General features: G+C 40.1%; 2 protein-coding genes across 6 annotated transcripts in view; both read left to right on the plus strand.

The window, feature by feature from the left end:
- LOC109904124 (kinesin light chain 1) overlaps positions 1-4,129 on the plus strand; it is a 41,573-nt gene extending 37,444 nt beyond the window's left edge. For all 3 annotated transcript variants that reach the window (XR_002257131.2, XM_020501280.2, XM_020501281.2), the window contains one exon: positions 1,221-4,129. Coding sequence is in view for 2 of the 3 variants with exons in the window: in XM_020501280.2 (XP_020356869.1) it covers positions 1,221-1,286 (66 nt within the window). In the remaining variant the exon portion in view is untranslated. The remainder of the gene's footprint in view (positions 1-1,220) is intronic.
- Positions 4,130-4,930: 801 nt separating this feature from the next.
- On the plus strand, positions 4,931-18,380 carry LOC109904122 (zinc finger FYVE domain-containing protein 21-like). Of its 3 annotated transcripts, XM_020501272.2 has the most exons (8): positions 4,931-8,083; positions 10,687-10,737; positions 11,998-12,166; positions 14,182-14,257; positions 14,450-14,541; positions 14,900-14,953; positions 16,121-16,251; positions 16,407-18,380. In XM_020501272.2, the coding sequence occupies exons 1-8, from the start codon at positions 7,958-7,960 to the stop codon at positions 16,440-16,442; spliced, it is 735 nt and encodes a 244-aa protein (XP_020356861.1). In that variant the 5' UTR covers positions 4,931-7,957; the 3' UTR covers positions 16,443-18,380. The 3 variants fall into 3 exon arrangements, with proteins under 3 accessions (XP_020356861.1, XP_020356862.1, XP_020356863.1); XM_020501273.2 differs by lacking the exon at positions 10,687-10,737; XM_020501274.2 differs by lacking the exon at positions 14,900-14,953 and having other exon boundaries at positions 7,854-8,083.
- Positions 18,381-19,290: the final 910 nt, after the last annotated feature.

Consider the following 19,290-nt stretch of genomic DNA (forward strand, 5'->3'; position numbering starts at 1 on the left):
TCCTAACACGGTTGCCGGAGAGGAAGGAAACCGCTCAGGGATCTCACCATGAGGCCAATGGTGACTTTAAAACAGTTGGATGGCTATAATAGGAAAAAACTGAAGATGGATCAACATTGTAGTTACTCCTCAATACTAACCTAAATGACAGAGTGAAAAGGAAGCCTGTACATCAAAGTATTCCAAAACATGCATCCTGTTTGCAACAAGGCACTACAATAATACTGCAAAGATTTTAGCAAAGCAATTCACTTTTTGTCCTGAATACAAAGTGTTATGTTTGGGGCAAATCAAATACATCACATTACTGAGTTATCACCATATTTTCAAGCATATTGGTGACTGCATCATGTTATGGATAGGCTTGTAATCGTTAAGGACTGGGGAGTTTTTCAGGATAAAAAATAAACGGAATGGAGCTAAGCACAAGCAAAATCCTAGAGGAAAACCTGGTTCAGTCTGCTTTCCACCAGACACTGGGAGATGAATTCACCGTTCAGCAGGACAATAATCTAAAACACAAGGCCAAATCAACGCTTTCTTACGAAGAAGACTGTAAATGTCCCTGAGTGGCCGAGTTTTACTTAAATCTGTTTAAATCTATGGCAAGAATTGAAAATGGTTGTCTAGCAATGATCCACAACCAATTTGACAGAGGTTGAAGAATTTTTTAAAGAATAATGTGCAAATATTGTATAATCTAGGTGTGCAAAGCTCTTAGACTTACCCAGAAAGACTCCGCTGTAATCGCTACCAAAGGTGATTCTAACATGTATTGACTCAGGGGTGTGAATAATTGTGTATATGAGAGATTTCTGTATTTAATTTTCAATAAATTTGCAGAAATTCTAAAAACATGTTTTTACTTTGCCATCATGGGGTATTGTATGTAGATGGTTGAGGAAAAAAAACAAATAAATCGGTTTTGAATCAGGCTGTAACACCTCAATGTCAAGGGGTATAAATACGTTTTCAAGGCACTGAATCTATATATATTGAATCTGTTCCTCGGCCGTCATTGAAAATAAGAATTTGTTCTTAACGGACTTGCCTAGTTAAATCAAATGTAAATATTCCATATTCAAGAAAAACAAGACATTTTCTTCATGGAAATGTGAAGGATGTTTTATCTGTGATGTTGGACCCTCTATATGAATAGTTTTTGTTGTTGTATTTCTTCAACCTATTCTGAATCCTATTCCCTCTGTTGCCTTCTCTAGGAGCAAAATAATCATCTGACAAACAGTCGTGACCTGAGTGCCAGCCACAATGACCTGGCACATTGAAGGTTAGAACTGAGTGGAGAGGTGAAAGGTCGTGGGATCAGTCTCCTGACCCCCCCTCCCACCCCCAATCTTCAGATCCTGCCTCCGCCTATGAGCTGTCCCCCTCCAATATAATCCTGTACATAGCTGACTAACTGCTACACCCCCCCCCCCCAGGTTAAAACAAACAAACCCTTCCTAAACTACACACAACCGTCCATCTGCTCACTACAGCTAGCTACAGCACGTAGGTTTAACAATCTCATTGCACTTTGATCTAGTCGCTGGTTTTCATAGAGGGTGTTTTTATTGAAATGTTTTCTCTTAATATCTAAATATATTTTTGCAACATGAGATTAGTTATAATGAAGGACAAGTGTATAATGCTAAGTCAAGTGTGAGTGGATGTAAGTGTGCACCTATATTTTTGTGATTGAATGCTCATGAGAGAGAACATTCATTTTTATTTTCTGTGTGGTTGCTTTTTTCTACCTTTCCTCCACAGATCTAAAGAATAACTTAGATAATTTGGTTATCACTTTAATGGAATAGGTTAGCAGTTCAGGAGGTCGCAATAGAGTATCTCATTCCCCCTTTACGTCCAAATTGATGTCCTGTGTGTTTTTATTGAAGTGATAGCTGTGCTTATATGAAGTTTAATGTTTACATTTGGGTTGTGTAAATTGTTTTATTGTATTTCCTACGCTGCTCTGGGGGAATCTTTTGTTTCTTGGCATCAGAGTTCTAGAAACTGATAGTTCTGCCTCTTTTTATAGTGATATTACCTACTGCAATTGAAGAAACTGCTCCATGTATATGAAGTTATGAGGCAGGAGCGTTGTGTTGGCACATGAAGTATATCTTGTCGATTTCTCAGGATTGTCACAGAACAGAAGATCACTAGCCAGGCTAGTTTTGATATTATACACTGACTGCACAAGATATTTAACACCAACCTGTCACAGTCAAATGCAATTTCCAGTAATAGGTGAATAACATTGTTACAATCTAGAGAAGAAACATTGTTTAACAATTTGTACCAGTCTGTTTCTGGATGTTGAATGATGAATTAAGAGTAAGACTGTGTATAAAGAGTGAAATTCATCTTAAAGGATTTGTACTTTATGAATATCCAACCAAAAAGTGAACATTTTTAATAGATCTATTGCAGGTCTGTCACCACCACATTTGCATCGTTTTACTTTGTTCTCAAAACTTTAAAATGAGTGGTTTTTCATTTCTGGAGCATGCTTTATTTTGGTTCACAGACATCACCCTACTGACCCTTGACATGGGTGTGGACTGCTTGTTTGGTGGACTGTGTTAATGTGGGCTGTTGATGGGGATGTGTGATATCGTTCTCTTATGTAAGGAAGGTGACTAACATTTGACTTTAGAAAGCATAGGACCAGGGTCGCCCCCAGTCCCTCACCAGGAACAGCACTAGTTAGGGATAAAGGGAAAACACCAGTTAGACTGTCCAAGGAACAGGACTTATTTTAATGATGAACAAGCTAACTGTCATGAGCAGAGTGTACCACAGTATAGTGAGTAGTTTGCTTAGTAAATACCAGAAATTGTTTGAGCATTTCAAGCAGAGGTCTGTGGTATAGTTAACTTTATACTGCAGTTTGTAAAAAATATATATATTTATTTAGTGGCTCAGTAACGGGCATAGGCTTTTCTATGCAGAATGCAGTTGGTAATTTGAAAAACTTTTACATGTGTAACACACAACGAAGCATGTGATTAAAACTTGTGCAAACTTTTAGCCTTACCTTGTTATGTGTATATATAACATCATACTCTTAAAACATTGTGGTAACATTGTGCTTGTCAGGATAGAATATACAAATGCAAGGAACGTTGATTTAAGCACAAACCTGTAAGCTAAATATGTGTTGGATGCTCCCATATGACTGTTGATCAGTTTGTCTGTCAATCATCAACCTGCTTTATTTGTGTTTTCTCCATTATGTGTTCGCTCAGAGTTACTGGTAAGGTACTACAGTGTCCAATTGATTAGAAAGGCACATCAATTCATAGGGCTAGACATTGAATTATTGAAGACAAAATGTATGCTTTTATTTCAGAAGCATTAATTCAAGTATACTGTGTTGAGAGAAAATAGGACCCTATTTCTGAAATGTAATCACCCCCTGCCCCTGTGTTTATGACCATATTTTTACAAACTTAAATGATCATGAAATCCCTCAAATGCCTGGGCAGATATTATTTGTTCTTCAAAGCATTGATCCTGACGTATTTTGCTTTACTGGCAAAACAGTAACGATAATGAATCCTACTCTTAAACTCAAAGACCGTTGTGGTTAATTATTTGAAATTAGTAATCCTATGAGCAGTGGTACTCTTGAGTCACTGTTGAGGTGATGCACATATTCCTATGGAGAAGGGCAACAAGCCCTGAACTAATGGTCAAATTCGTTTTGCATGGCCAGGTGCCCCCGGTTGATCCTTTTAGACCATTCCATTGGTTCTTAAGGGAAATCTCAACCCACCTGGTGCAACAGGCCATGCAAAATGAACTCCACCAGTGAAACACTGTTGGGAAATCTTCATGATGACATTACCATATTGTTAGTGGGTCTTAACAGTCAATGCACCAGCCTCTCTACTGTCCATCTGTTCCTTTGTTTTTGAAAGTGCAATTTTTGTTTGTTTGGGGTTGGCCTGGAGTGTGTATGTGTGGGGATGTCCTGAGCTGCACTGACGATAGGATCAAACTCCCAGCCTCTCTCCTTTAGGGCTGCCTGCTGTGCTGGCTGGATCAGCCCATAAACAGTGGTGAAGTGTTTGCCCTTCAAAAATATATTGTATGGTATGAATAAAATAATACAAATGTTTTTCTTAGTCCCTCTATAATTTTTGGGTCTGATAAAGGAGCATTGGATCATGGAGCAGTGCATGACAGGGGAGATAGACATACAGGATAATGATCATTCCCTCAGCGCCCCTACTGAATTTTATTAAGTAGACTATACATACTGTATCTGTAATCCATCAATTAATAAACTTTCAAAAACTGATCTTGTTTAGTGAATCTAAAATCTTAAATGAGTCTTGAACATTTTTTTTAAAGATTAGAAATCATATAGGTGGAGCAATTATTGTTTGTTGCCATGTCATATCAAAACAATGTGTAGTGTTATCCATTGCAAATCAATGTTATTATTCCTACTTTTTCCTAAATGTAAGCAAGTTTCCATCCAACCTTTTTATGCGAGTAAGTGTCGGATAAAACATGTAATGACAGGCCGAATGGAAACAAATGTTTCGATAAACTTTTAAAATGTCGACAAAACTAAATTCGCTAGATAGACAATGTGGATCTTTTTTGTGTCGGTATATTGAATTATGTGGGAAATATCGGTGGAAACGCTTTTATGCGTAAATATTGATATAATAACCATATTTTTAGTAAACATTGCGTCACGCGATGACATGTTGTGTGGTCCTCCCACTACGACACGTCGGGAAAGAATGCAGTTATTAGGCTACAGATTAAATAAATGATAATGAATTTAACAGGAGATCGCGCTCTTGGTTAGAGCGCACGTGCTAATACCAGAGTGGGCACACTTGCTATATGGTGAGAAAACCATCAGCTGAGTTGAAAATGCGATGGAAACCCATTTAACTTTTTTTATTTTTTATTCGGTACATGAGAACTTAACATCAAAATGTATGTTTATGTAGTATGTCATCAATCACAGCCTTTTAATTGCAACAATTCAATTTGATGCAAACATCTCTGGTGGGGAAATGCGCATATCGTTTTTATTCGGATTTTTTAATATTCGCAATTTCGCATGGAAATATGTTGCTAATTAGATGGAAACCTAAACTGTGTTTGAATACTCATACTAACCACACTATTTGTTACGTAAATTGAGTATATAGTTTGCTTATTGGTCATAGTATAGATATAGTTATTATGGTAAAGATTCTAACATCTTTGTTGTTGGTAGAGTATTTCATTGTATTAAAATATAGTTACATTTATTTTTGTAAGGTAAGAAAATGTGGTGTTTTGTTTGTAAATGTACATTTTTTAATATGAAATTTGGCCAAAATAATTCAATTATTTTCATAACATCGTTTCAACCTATTTCTATCGTAGGTAAATAATCCAAGCAGTACATCTCTCCATAATAGTGTAAAATCTTTATAAATGTGTTCAATTATAAATCTACTGATGTCTTGCCAATAATTCCTTACATGAATACAATGACCAAAAAGATGCAACACCATTTCTGGGTGGGCATTACAAAAGGTACAATTTGAATGTATGTTTTTCTTAAAACTTCTTCATATAGTGGTTGGCAGGATAATATTTAGGAATAATTTTAAAAGACACTTCCTTAATTTTGTTAATAAGTAGGTATGTGTGTGGCAACATCCCAACTTTTTTTTCCAACAGATATCAATAAAAACCGTTCCAGTAAGGCATGACATAAGGTATAGATAGATACAACATCCTGCTGAAACAAGGCTTGAATTGCTCTATTGTTGTTGAATGGACCTAAAGAAAAACACTTTTCTACTGATGAGACAACAGGATTAATTGTAGGTATGTTCTAAGGGTCAGGTCTTAACACGTTCCTGAATAATAAAGCAACACACGAGGGAATGGTATGTAAAACAATTGCACAATATTTAGGTGTAAAGTGATAAGAATTCCTTATAATAAATCAAATAAGTTGGCTCACCAATAGGATATTATTTCTGAACCAATATTCTAAAAACAAAGAAGTGTCTAGATTATTCCATATATCATGTGTGTGGAGAAAAACATATGCTTATAATTGAAGATCCATAACAAGAAACCCTGCCGATTAAAAGCCAAAATACGAAGTATAAAAGAGACTATTTCCGTGCTTTTAGGGCCGATAATGCAATTATTTCAGGAAATGGGCGTGGCTTCACAGCTTTATAGAAAAAGGCGGAAAATATGCAGCTGAAGTCCAACGAAAGCGGATACAAATTCATTGCTTGAACTATTTATGACAAATGTTAATTAAGCAATGTAATAAAGTCAGGACTTTTCAAATAAGTTACCTTACACGTTATGTTGTCTGACAATTTGTTAGCGACGCTATCCTTACGAACCACATACCTTATCATTACAGAAGTATGTACCGGTATGTTAGCTAGCTAACGTTACCTGGCTACTAATACATCAAAATTGCCAGTATATTAACTATATGTTTACTAACTATCCAACGTTTATTTACATTATTATTCCCGTCATTCGTAGCTAAGTGGTAAAGTGCCTTCTGCGTTGTCAATGGACATTTGGGTGGTTTCATAAATTCGCTCTGCTATCTACTCCGATTTCAGAACACTCGTCAATGTACCAGAGCGCAGAACAACTGATGGATTTACAAACGTTCAACACCCGTTGAATATGGCCGGTGTCAGTAAACCTCGGCAAAATGCGTAATTAAGTTGTTGCCAGTAGTAGTTACAGTCACCAACGCTCTGGATAACATGAAAACTGCCAAACCAGCTCTGCCAGGGCGAGTAGAATGGTCAGGGTGAGGTGTTCTCATTTGTGTCTTCTGGAAGTAGCTAACAAGTTAGCCAGTTAGCTTGGGTGCGTGACTGTGGTTTTAAGGTCAGAACGCTGGAATCAACCCTACTCCTCGGCCAGAGCGTCCAGCGAGCGCTCTGGCACTCCAGATTGAATTTAAGAACAGACCCGTCGTAAAATGTCTAGCTAGTAATTTGTTATGCTAACAATCTAGCAAGAGGTTGCATATAAACAGCATCAACATCCGGTAGACAGCAAAGCGCTCAACTGAAAGGATACCATTCGTTTACAGTGTACTAAAATTAACTAATAGTCTTCTTCTGTGAGGTTTAACGGCGGTTGGCATCCAATTTGTTGCATTACCGCCACCTACTAGACCGGAGTACAACTCCCTTATACGTTGCTTGATAAATAAAAATGTACTAAATAAATACCCTACCATCTAACACTACATTCACTAATTTCAAAATTATATCAAATGAACACCACCCTACTCCACCAATTAAATGTATTTATTTCTACCTCATGCCATCATTCTGAAAGGATGGAACATCACCACACCCTTAAATTCTTCTGATGTCGAAGTCTCGCACACCCAAATACCTCTCTGCAGCTGCCACCGCAACCTCCATTTTCTGCGACTTCCGTTTCATCCCTGTAGTACAGCTGATAACCATTGCTATAAATGCTAAAAATCAAATTTTACTGAAACTTATAACACTTTTTGGCCTATCCTTCTGTACGGGTATATATCTGCTACTCTCACCACTCCTACCCCTTAACCCTTCTACCTTCTTCACTGCCTCAGCATATGACAACTTCAGCACTACTCTAACCCTGGAAAACTCAACTTGCCTCTCTCGCACGGCTGAACTAATAGTATGTAGTATATACTATACAGTATGTTAGTATGGGTATTCGATCACAGCTCTAGTTTGTGTAAATGTTTTTCCTAAAATGTAATGGAAAAAATGTGGGTGGGATCAGAAAACCAAAACAACATTGCTTTTCGTTTGCTGCGGTTCATCACATGACATCAGTGATTATACTCCACGCATTTATATTGGACAACGGCTCTGTCCATCAAATACGATATGAATGTTGTTCAGTATGAGCTAAAAAAAGAGGTTCTGGAAAAATGTCTACAGTGCCTGATGGCAAGAAATTGGTCCGAAGCCCAAGTGGACTTCGAATGGTCCCGGAGAATGGAGCGTTTAACAGCCCTTTTTCGTTAGATGAACCCCAGTGGGTCCCGGACAAAGAGGTAAGAGAGAATTAGAATAGGGCAACGCCGCTCGGACTTGATACTGTCTGTACGGGACAGTAGCCAGCTAACGTTACTTATCCCACGATTGAATGCCAAAAGGCGTATGATTATTAGTATAAAAAAATATACGTCTGCTTTTTTTAAACATTGTTTTATAACTGCCTAGCTACTTCATTTGGTATGTGTTGGTTGTAACAATGTTCAGCAGTTTGCTAGCTGTAAATGTGATTCCCTAAAAACACGCCTCTTCCTTCGATACAACTACGTCGCGAAGTGACTTTTTCCTAGGAAAGTTAGCTAGGTTAGGAGAGCATTTTCACTAACCCTTTTCCTAAAGTACTAGGTTAATTCTCCTAACCTGTTACGAAAAAAATACATTCGGGTCGTAGTTGTATCGAAGTGGCCTGTTCAGCTATAAATGCCAAAGCTGCCTGTAGTGTTCTAGCTAGTAACGTTAAGTTAGTTAGACAACATGGAGCCGTCAATACAGTAACTAGTAGGTTAACTACGTTGTCAAGTAGCTAACGTTAGCTGCTTTGCATTAGGTGCCACCAAAATACAGAACCAAAGTTGCCTCAGCCAGTCATTGCTGTTAGAAGTTGTTTTTTTCTCTCCGTCTCTTCGAGATGTTCACATGCATCATGATCTAGCCTGGGCAGCCACCATTGGGCTCGATGTGCACAACCGGATGAAACACTTGTGCCCACCGGCATCCGGTTCATACGTTAAACATTTTTCATTCAGACTCCAAAGGCTTCGATTTCCTCCTTAACTAGATTTAATGAAGAGAAGGCAAAAAAAAGTGGAAAATATGCACACTTTATTGACGTTCACCCATGACTGTGTGGCTATGTACATCTCCTACTCAATCATCAAGTTTGCAGACGACACAACAATGGTAGGTCTGATTACTGATGAGACTACCAACAAGGAGGAGGTGGGGGCCCTGGCGGAGTGGTGTCAGTGGGTTTCATGAGCTGAAGTAAAAGATCCCAGAAATGTTCCAAATGCACAAAAAGCCTATTTCTCTGAAATGTTGTGCACAAATTTGTTTACCACTCTGTTAGTGAGCATTTCCAAGATAATCCATCCACCTGACATGTGTGGCATATCATGAAGCGGATATTACACAGGTGCAGCTTGTGCTGGGGACAATAAAAGGCCACTGAAATGTGCAGTTTTTTCACACAATACCACATGTCTCATGTTTTGGAAGAGCATGCAATTGGCATGCTGGAATGTCCAACATCTCTGTTTCAGCTCATTACATTTTCATTTCTCTACCATAAGCTGCCTCCAATGTAACTTTAGAGAATTTGTCAGTACTTCCAACTGGCCTCACCACCGCAGACCATGTGTAACCATGCCAGCCCAGGACCTCCACAGGCCACAATCAACAGCCTGATCAACTCTATGCGAAGGAGATGTTGTGCTGCATTAGGCAAATAGTAGTCACACTACTGACTGGTTTTCTGATCCACCCCTCTACCTTTCTTTTTTAAGGTATCTGTGACCAACAGATGCATATCTATATTCTGAGTCATGAAATCCATAGATTTTCCTTATATGAACTGTGTTTAATTCAGTAAAATCTTTAAAATTGTTGCATTTTATATTTTTGTTCAGTATACATATTTCCTTTTAAATATTTGGGATTTTCATGTATTGTTAGGGATTACTGCACTTTTGGATCTAGAAGCATAAGCATTTCGTAACACTTGTGAAATATGTGTGCGTGACCAATACATTTTTGGGGGGGGATTTGATTATCCACCACCATGCTAGTGTCTAATGTGTACGAATGCTACTTCTTGATGTTGCGCCCTGCATTCAGCTAGGGGTAAACAACAGACTGATGGCACCTTAATTGGGGAGGAAGGGCTCATGGTAAGGGCTGGAGTGGATTTAATGAAATGCTCCACTCCAGCCATTTCACTGGTCTGATGCAACCTGACTTGCCTAGTTAATGCAACATCAGAAAGTATCATTCCTATAATTCTAGTTATTAATTAGCCACTCTGGTATGGTGGTGGAAAATGTGTTTCATAAAGAAAGTACACTTTAAAAAAATAAATAATAAATAAATCAAGTTGAGGTAATCGAAGCCTTTGCTGCCTTAATGGAGAATGTTTTATGTACAAACTGGTCGCTGGGGGACAGGCTGTGCACATCAAGCCCAGACGATAGTCGAGATCCATAAAGACCACGAGCGGCTACCCAGGCTAATCATGATTATGACATGGGTCCACTTTGGAAAACACTTGAGTGGGGGATGGCCATGAGTGTTAGGCTAACTTTTACTTGGGTCTCTCTTTATGTAGCATCTCTCTTGTTGTCCTATATTTTATATTTAATCCCAGCCCCTGTCCCCGCAAGTGGTCTTTTGCCTTCTGGTAGGCAGTCATTGTAAATAAGAACTTGTTCTTAACTGACTTGCCTAGTTAAACAAAGTATGTGGGTATGTTACTGCAAGCCTTAGGTTTGTGATCATCTTAGTGTAAAGGAGAGGTCTTTTGGTAATCCATTTAAACTGTGAATCAAATTGTTGTGTCCATGTTTGAAATTGAGTGAACCAAAAGTATGTCCTTTTCCTCTTTCAGTGCCCAAGCTGTATGCAGTGTGACAAAAAATATGACTTCCTTACAAGAAAGGTTTGATTTACTATGATCCCATAATATACATAAGTATGTGGACACTCCTTCTTCAAATTAGTGTATTTGGGTAGTTCAGGCATACCTGTTGCTGGCAGGTGTATAAAATCGAGCACAGCCATGCGATCTCCATAGACAAACTTTGGCACTAGAAGGGCCTTACTGAAGAGCTCAGTGACTTTCAAAGTGGCACGGTTCATAGGATTGCCACCTTTCCAACAAGTCAGTTTGTGAAATTTCTGGCCTGCTAGAGCTGCCCCATTCAACTGTAAGTGCTGTTATTGTGAAGTGGAACATCTAGGAGCAACAACTGCTCAGCCGTGAACTGGTAGGCCACATAAGCTCACAGAACGGGACCATCGCGAGCTGAAGCGCTTAGCGCATAAAAATAGTCTGTTCTAGGTTGCAACACTCACTACGGAGTTCCAAACTGCCTCTTGAAGCAACGTTAGCACAATAACTGTTCATCGGGAGCTTCATGAAATGTGTTTGCCAAGCAGCCGTACACAAGCCTAAGGTCACAATACCAAGCGTCGGCTGGAATGGTGTTAAGCTCGCCGCCACTGGAGTCTGGAGCAGTGGAAAGTGTTCTCTGGAGTGATGAAGTCCAAAGAACAAATATGGGTTTGGTGGATGCCAGGAGAACGCTACCTGCCCGACTGCATAGTGCCAACTAAAGTTTGGAGGAGGAATAGTGCTCTAGGGCTGTTTTTCGTAGTTCGGTCTAGGCCCCTTAGTTCCATTGAAAGGAAATCCTAACGCACAGCATACAGTGACATTCTAGACAATTCTGTGCTTCCAATTGTGGCAACAGTTTGGGAAAGGGCCTTTCCTGTTCCAGCATGACAATTCCCTTGTGCACAAAGTGAGGTCCATACAGAAATGGTTTTCTAAGATCGGTGTGGAAGAACTTGACTGGCCTGCACAGAGCCCTGGCCTCAACTCCATCGAACACCTTTGGGATAATGCCGTTGTGGCTGAATGATGCGGGTTCTTGCTTCCAATCTTCCAACATCTAGTTGAAAGTCTTCACAGAAGAATGGAGGCTGTTATAGAAGCAAAGGGGGGACCAACTCCATATTAATGCTCATAATTTTGGAATGAGATGTTTGACAAGCAGGTGTCCACATACTTTTGGTCATGTATTGTATCATAACTTACATTTTTAACCTGACTTTGAGCCAAAATGTTGCCAATAGGATACATAGTTTTGCCTGTTATGACCTTTGCTTCCCTTCCTCTTGTTCTGTTGATGTTTAGCACCACTGTCGCCGGTGTGGCCGGTGTTTCTGTGATAAGTGCTGCAGTAAGAAGGTGGCTCTGCCCAGGATGTGCTTCGTCGACCCAGTCCGGCAGTGTGGTGAGTGTAGCCTGGTCTCCCAGAAGGAAATGGAGTTCTACGACAAACAGCTCAAAGTGCTTATGGGAGGTGAGTTCAAAGGAATGAATCATATATATATATATATATATATACAGTGCCTTGCGAAAGTATTCGTCCCCCTTGAACTTTGCGACCTTTTGCCACATTTCAGGCTTCAAACATAAAGATATAAAACTGTATTTTTTTTGTGAGGAATCAACAACAAGTGGGACACAATCATGAAGTGGAACGACATTTATTGGATATTTCAAACTTTTTTAACAAACCAAAAACTGAAAAATTGGGCGTGCAAAATTATTCAGCCCCCTTAAGTTAATACTTTGTAGCGCCACCTTTTGCTGCGATTACAGCTGTAAGTCGCTTGGGGTATGTCTCTATCAGTTTTGCACATCGAGAGACTGACATTTTTTCCCATTCCTCCTTGCAAAACAGCTCGAGCTCAGTGAGGTTGGATGGAGAGCATTTGTGAACAGCAGTTTTCAGTTCTTTCCACAGATTCTCGATTGGATTCAGGTCTGGACTTTGACTTGGCCATTCTAACACCTGGATATGTTTATTTTTGAACCATTCCATTGTAGATTTTGCTTTATGTTTTGGATCATTGTCTTGTTGGAAGACAAATCTCCGTCCCAGTCTCAGGTCTTTTGCAGACTCCATCAGGTTTTCTTCCAGAATGGTCCTGTATTTGGCTCCATCCATCTTCCCATCAATTTTAACCATCTTCCCTGTCCCTGCTGAAGAAAAGCAGGCCCAAACCATGATGCTGCCACCACCATGTTTGACAGTGGGGATGGTGTGTTCAGGGTGATGAGCTGTGTTGCTTTTACGCCAAACATAACGTTTTGCATTGTTGCCAAAAAGTTCCATTTTGGTTTCATCTGACCAGAGCACCTTCTTCCACATGTTTGGTGTGTCTCCCAGGTGGCTTGTGGCAAACTTTAAATTACACTTTTTATGGATATCTTTAAGAAATGGCTTTTTTCTTGCCACTCTTCCATAAAGGCCAGATTTGTGCAATATACGACTGATTGTTGTCCTATGGACAGAGTCTCCCACCTCAGCTGTAGATCTCTGCAGTTCATCCAGAGTGATCATGGGCCTCTTGGCTGCATCTCTGATCAGTCTTCTCCTTGTATGAGCTGAAAGTTTAGAGGGACGGCCAGGTCTTGGTAGATTTGCAGTGGTCTGATACTCCTTCCATTTCAATATTATCGCTTGCACAGTGCTCCTTGGGATGTTTAAAGCTTGGGAAATCTTTTTGTATTCAAATCCGGCTTTAAACTTCTTCACAACAGTATCTCGGACCTGCCTGGTGTGTTCCTTGTTCTTCATGATGCGCTTTTAACGGACCTCTGAGACTATCACAGTGCAGGTGCATTTATACGGAGACTTGATTACACACAGGTGGATTGTATTTATCATCATTAGTCATTTAGGTCAACATTGGATCATTCAGAGATCCTCACTGAACTTCTGGAGAGAGTTTGCTGCACTGAAAGTAAAGGGGCTGAATAATTTTGCACGCCCAATTTTTCAGTTTTCGATTTGTTAAAAAAGTTTGAAATATCCAATAAATGTCGTTCCACTTCATGATTGTGTCCCACTTGTTGTTGATTCTTCACAAAAAAATACAGTTTTATATCTTTGTTTGAAACCTGAAATGTGGCAAAAGATCGCAAAGTTCAAGGGGGCCGAATACTTTCGCAAGGCACTGTATATCTATACTGCCCCGCTCTACCCCCCCCTCCTGGCTAGTGAAGAGTGTTGGTGCAGACCAGTGTGGTTATAAATAGGCCCGTTCCACTCAGCCAGGCCCATAATTAAAAATCCATTTGCAGCATGGTGAGCTCCAGGGCAAGGAGCATTTGTCTGTCCACGAGAGATTATACTATGTAAACAACCAAATTAAGATAGATTTGAGTTCTGGGTTAACCAAGATTATTCTTTAGTACAACACCAGTGGACTGGGAGGTATCTACAGTTGGATGAATTTATAGAGGGATTTTTGATTGGTATACTTTTTTGATTTGACTCACTGGTTATGACTTCTCTGTCATACTCAGGTGGTTCTTTTATTGTCACTTTGGGCACCTCAAAGACGTCTGAGACCATGATGTGTCGTCTCTCCAACAACCACAGGTATCGTGAGTGTTTTACATTTTACACAAAGGGAAAGTATCTAGAATGGAGTTATTTAGGTTAATGCTGGAAGTACATATACTGTATCTGTGCTTTGATAGAACCACTTTAGAAAATGTAAATTTTCCAGTTGAATGACTTTCAATACATCACTCTCACCTCTCTTGGTCTCTTATCTCCCTCTCCACTCAGGTATCTTTTCTTTGATGGGGAGAGCCATTTTGAGGTGGAACTGTCTCGGATCTCCAGTATGCAGGTGTTGATGGAGGAGTCCACTCCTGAAGGTAAAGCTCTGGATCAGATGTTCTCTGGCTGGATTGCTCTCAGTACAGAGGGCAGTATGACCGTACAGCAGCGATACTGTGCAGCTCCTTGAACACTTATTGATTTAAGAGACATGGATTCCTGTGGGTGGAGGAACTAGCTCCATCTCCTCTTCATGACCGGAAGTATAATCATAAATCCACAGTAAAAATCTGACTGTCTTTTCATTGTATTGATTTGAAAACCCTTAACTGATTTAACAGCATGGTAAGTATACTGAGGTGGTGGTTGTGCCTGACTGTTTCCTCTCTGCTTTAATATTAAAACCCTCTCTCCCTCTCTCCCTGGGCGGCCTGGCCTTTCTCCTTATGACTTTAGAGAATGACATTCACACTTACACAAGTCTGCTGGACAGTCAGTATATCTCTGAAGGTTAGCACTGTTATACTCCCTCGTCCCCCTCTCCCTTATTCCTCCCCATCTTAAATTCACCTGCCTCCAGAGTTTGTGGCCCTGCTTTTGATAAGGATTCCTTTGTTTTCATTGTACATGCATTTTATATCAGTGGTAGAACAAAGGCAACGTCCTTAAAATCTGTGTCCCCTGCATGCTTCCATGGGGGGGGATTGTGTGTAACTAAACACCCAGAGTGAGTCTCATTGCCCCTCTAACTGTGACCAGGCTGGTGTTCATTAGGCAACACCATATCAAAACACTTGATTTGAAAGTTGCCATGTGGCACCTTCCTGTTTCTCTCTGTTTGGGCTGTTTTCTTCCGCTTTGCCTACTGAACACAACCCAGTTCACAGCTCAAGACATCCAAACATATTCCCTCATTCCTATCAACTTCTTCTGTGAACGTCTGATATGTTGTTTATTTTTTCAAGTCTATAGATTTCTTAGTGATTTATGGCACATGCCAGTCGTTAACAAAGAAGCATTTGCATGTTTTCTTTAATCAATGTTTGTTATTGTGTCCTTTTGAGATATGTTGTAAGGTTACTTTTTTTTTTCTTCTCACCAAGGTCATTAGTTTGAACACCAGCCAGGTAGCAGTTTTGGTTTACAAAGTCTGAGCTGAAGCTTTTAGAGTACATCCCAAGATAGTGAGTGTTGTTACTGTACCTTACTTAACAACCTGGTCTTATAGCATTTTGTATTATTCTGTACGAAACTCCGAGACGCTCCATTTAGTATTATATGTTGTGTTTCATATGGTAAATATTTGTGGATGTCCATCACCCATTTCATGTGATATGTTACGAATTATCATTTGTATTATATTTTACAAATTTGCAAAATGTGGAATATGTTACGAATTCTAGCTAGGTGGCGAATGTTAGCTAGGGGTTGGGGTTAAGTTCAGGAGATGGGTTAAAGGGTTAGCCAACATGCTAAAAAGTAGTCAGTAGTTGCTAAAATGCTAAAGTTGTACGTGATGAGATTTGGGTTGGTAGATGTTTGTGTTATATGCTCACCCACCCCGACCAACCACCCTAAGTAACCATCTGTCTTATGTAACCATACATAACATATTTACATTTACTATGTTACTTATGGTCTGAGACCAGGCTGTGCTTAACTGTGTGTTGTGTCCAGGGGGAAACTCTAGGGCCAGTGGCATGTTGCTCCACTACAAACCCACTGGCTCTCAGGACCCTCAGCAGTTACGCATGGAGGCAGCAGACGACAAGAAGACTGCCTCCTCATGGCTGGCTGCCATGCACAAGGTACACCACATTAACAGGCTGGCTTGTGTTTTAAAAGGAAGATTATATTTGATACTACTGGAATTTATGTTGTGATATCCAAGCTTCAGACCTGCCATTACGTACTGTGTATGTGGTTGAATAGTTCTGCCTGTACTATGTCTATTCTCTGACAGGCTGCCAAACTGCTGTATGAAGCTCGGGACCGGTGACTCATTGCTAAGATGCCCAGAGCCTGAGAGTGATGGCACAGACCAAGTGTTTTCTTTCCTACCCTTCCGTCTCACATTCTCTAAATGCTGACAGTGCATTTCAGTAACAATCCATTGAACTATTTGGCCAACCACCCATCTAATGCTGCTATTCTTAATGTTATCATAGACATAAGCCATTTGGCATAACCATTTCCCTTCACGTAATGCTTTTAAGGTCATTTTTTTATGTGATCTGTGACATAGTTCAAGTTAAGTTTCTTTGTTCATGCTGTCTATACTCTACTTTCAGTGCTGGCAGATTTGGATCCTTACCACTTCCTTAGGGATCCACAGATTAGTCACTGATTCTAGTGGTATATACACACACACACACACACACACACACACGTATGTGGACACCCCTTCAAATAAGTGGATTCGGCTATTACGTCCACACCCATTGCTGACAGGTGTATAAAATCGAGCGCACAGCCATACAATCGCCATAGACAAACATTGGCAGTAGAATGGCCTTACTAAAGCCCAGTGACTTTCAACGTGGCACTGTCATAGGATTGCCACCTTTCCAACAAGTCAGTTCGTCAAATTTCTGCCCTGCTAGAGCGGCCCCAGTCAACTGTAAGTGCTGTTGTGAAACGTCTAGGAGCAACAGCGGCTCAGCCACAAAGTGGTAGGCCACACAAGCTCACAGAACTGGACCGATGAGTGCTGAAGCACATAAAAATCATCTGTCCTCTGTTGCAACATTCACTATCGAGTTCCAAACTGCCTCTGGAAGCAAGGTCAGCACAACAACTGTTCATCGGAAGCTTCATGAAATGGTTGTCCGAACAGATCACCATGCGCAATGCCAAGCGTTGGCTGGAGTGGTGTAAAGCTTGCTACCATTGAACTCTGGAGCAGTGGAAAGCGTTGTCTGGAATGATGAATCGCGCTTCACCATCTGGCAGTCCGTTGGACGAATCTGGGTTTGGTAAATGCCAGGAGAACTCTACCTTCCCCAATGCATAGTGTCAACTGTGAAGTTTGGTTGAGGAGGAATAATGGTCTGGGGCTGTTTTTCATGGTTCTGGCTAGGCCCCTTAGTTCCAGTGAAGGGAAATCTTAACGCGACAGCATACAAGGACATTCTAGACTATTCTGTGCTTCCGACTTTGTGGCAACAGTTTGGAGAAGGCCCTTTCCTGTTTCAGCATGACAATGCCCTCATGCACAAAGCGAGGTCCATACAGAAATGGTTTGTTGAGATCGGTGTGGAAGAACTTGACTGACCTGCAGAGAGCCCTGACCTCAACCCCATCGAACACCTTTGGGATGAATTGGAACGCCAACTGCGAGCCAGGCCAAATCGCCGAACATCAGTGCCTGACATCGCTAATGCTTGTGGCTAAATGGAAGCGAGTTCCCCCAGCAATGTTCCAACATCTAGTTGAAAGCCTTCCCAGAAGAGTAGAGGCTGTTATAGAAGCAAAGGGGGGACCAACTCTATATTAATGCCTGATTTTGGAATGAGATGTTCGACTAGCAGGTTTCCACATAAGTGTGTGTGTGTGTGTGTGTGTACACACAGTTGATTAAATTCTTTAAATGTAGTCCCATACATAGAATTTTTGTATAAACTATTTTGTTAAATATTCCTATTTTAACACAATGCGGTGTATGTACTTTTTACAGCTAAAATATTTAGTATAGTTTTTGTAGCACTTGTATAACAAAAAGTTTATTCCTACACTACAAGATGACTTAAACATTTTGTTTTCATGTTGGGTTGCTTTACTTTTTATAAATGAATTGCACAGCCACAACACCAACAATCTAACCCTTAACCTAAGGGTACAATATGCTGTTTAATGTAACACTTTTACTCTTCTGATTTGTTGGCTTATATCCAACGTATTATGCTTCACATACCAAATAAAATACTTAAGACAGGTTTTCATTTTTGACCAAATATTATTTGTATTATCAAACCAGAGAATTGTGGACATTTAGCTGGAATCTAGAAGGTTGCTGATATTCCTTTTTATTATTATTATTTTTATCAGGACTGCTCCCAAGTAGGCTGCACTCTAATCAATTGTATTAATATGGTAACAGGCATGTTGACATGGTGTTTGCGATGCATTGTGTCAAGAAAAATGCATACTATGGCTATTCACTTTGAGGACCTTTAATAGTCCTTGCTTAGTTCACAAGAATGTTGTCTAATGCCCGATGTCCACCAAATGCATATTTGTTTTTCCGGAAGTCTTGCCCGCATTTACCGTACTTAACACACATGTACTTTGCTTTTCACAGACTCCAACTAGCTAGCTTTTATCTAGTTGTACTTCCGTTTGTACAACCGCACTGTAAAGCCACGATCGAGTTGAAAATATTAAACGCATGCGGTACACAACTCACCGCAGCCTAGTGTGGTACCCCCCCAACGTAGCATTGGGGACTGCTCCGTTGACAATTAATCACTTCTGCCGGAACTCAGTAATGCATCTTATGCCTCATGTCCACTATCTGAATTCACTCAATTTTGTATATATCCTTGCCCTACGGTTCAGGCTTATTTTAATGCCCCGATGCTGGACATGTAAACTGTTTCTGCATGATGCATCAGTATTTGTGATGGCCAGACTCAATTATTTCTGTTATCTACATTCAGTATTCACTCAGGTTGAAATTGGTAGTTTTGCACTAGATGGCATTGTCAAATTGACACATTTAGCAGCTATGGTAAGTACCACTGCTCTTTGTGGTCTCCTTTTTACCATCACTGTCCTAATAGTAATCCTATTACAATATCTAATAATATGTGTCAAGAAATGTCCATTATTTTAACTCATTAAATTGT

Source organism: Oncorhynchus kisutch, linkage group LG14 (assembly GCF_002021735.2).
Source record: "Oncorhynchus kisutch isolate 150728-3 linkage group LG14, Okis_V2, whole genome shotgun sequence".
Taxonomy (NCBI): Eukaryota; Metazoa; Chordata; class Actinopteri; order Salmoniformes; family Salmonidae; genus Oncorhynchus; species Oncorhynchus kisutch.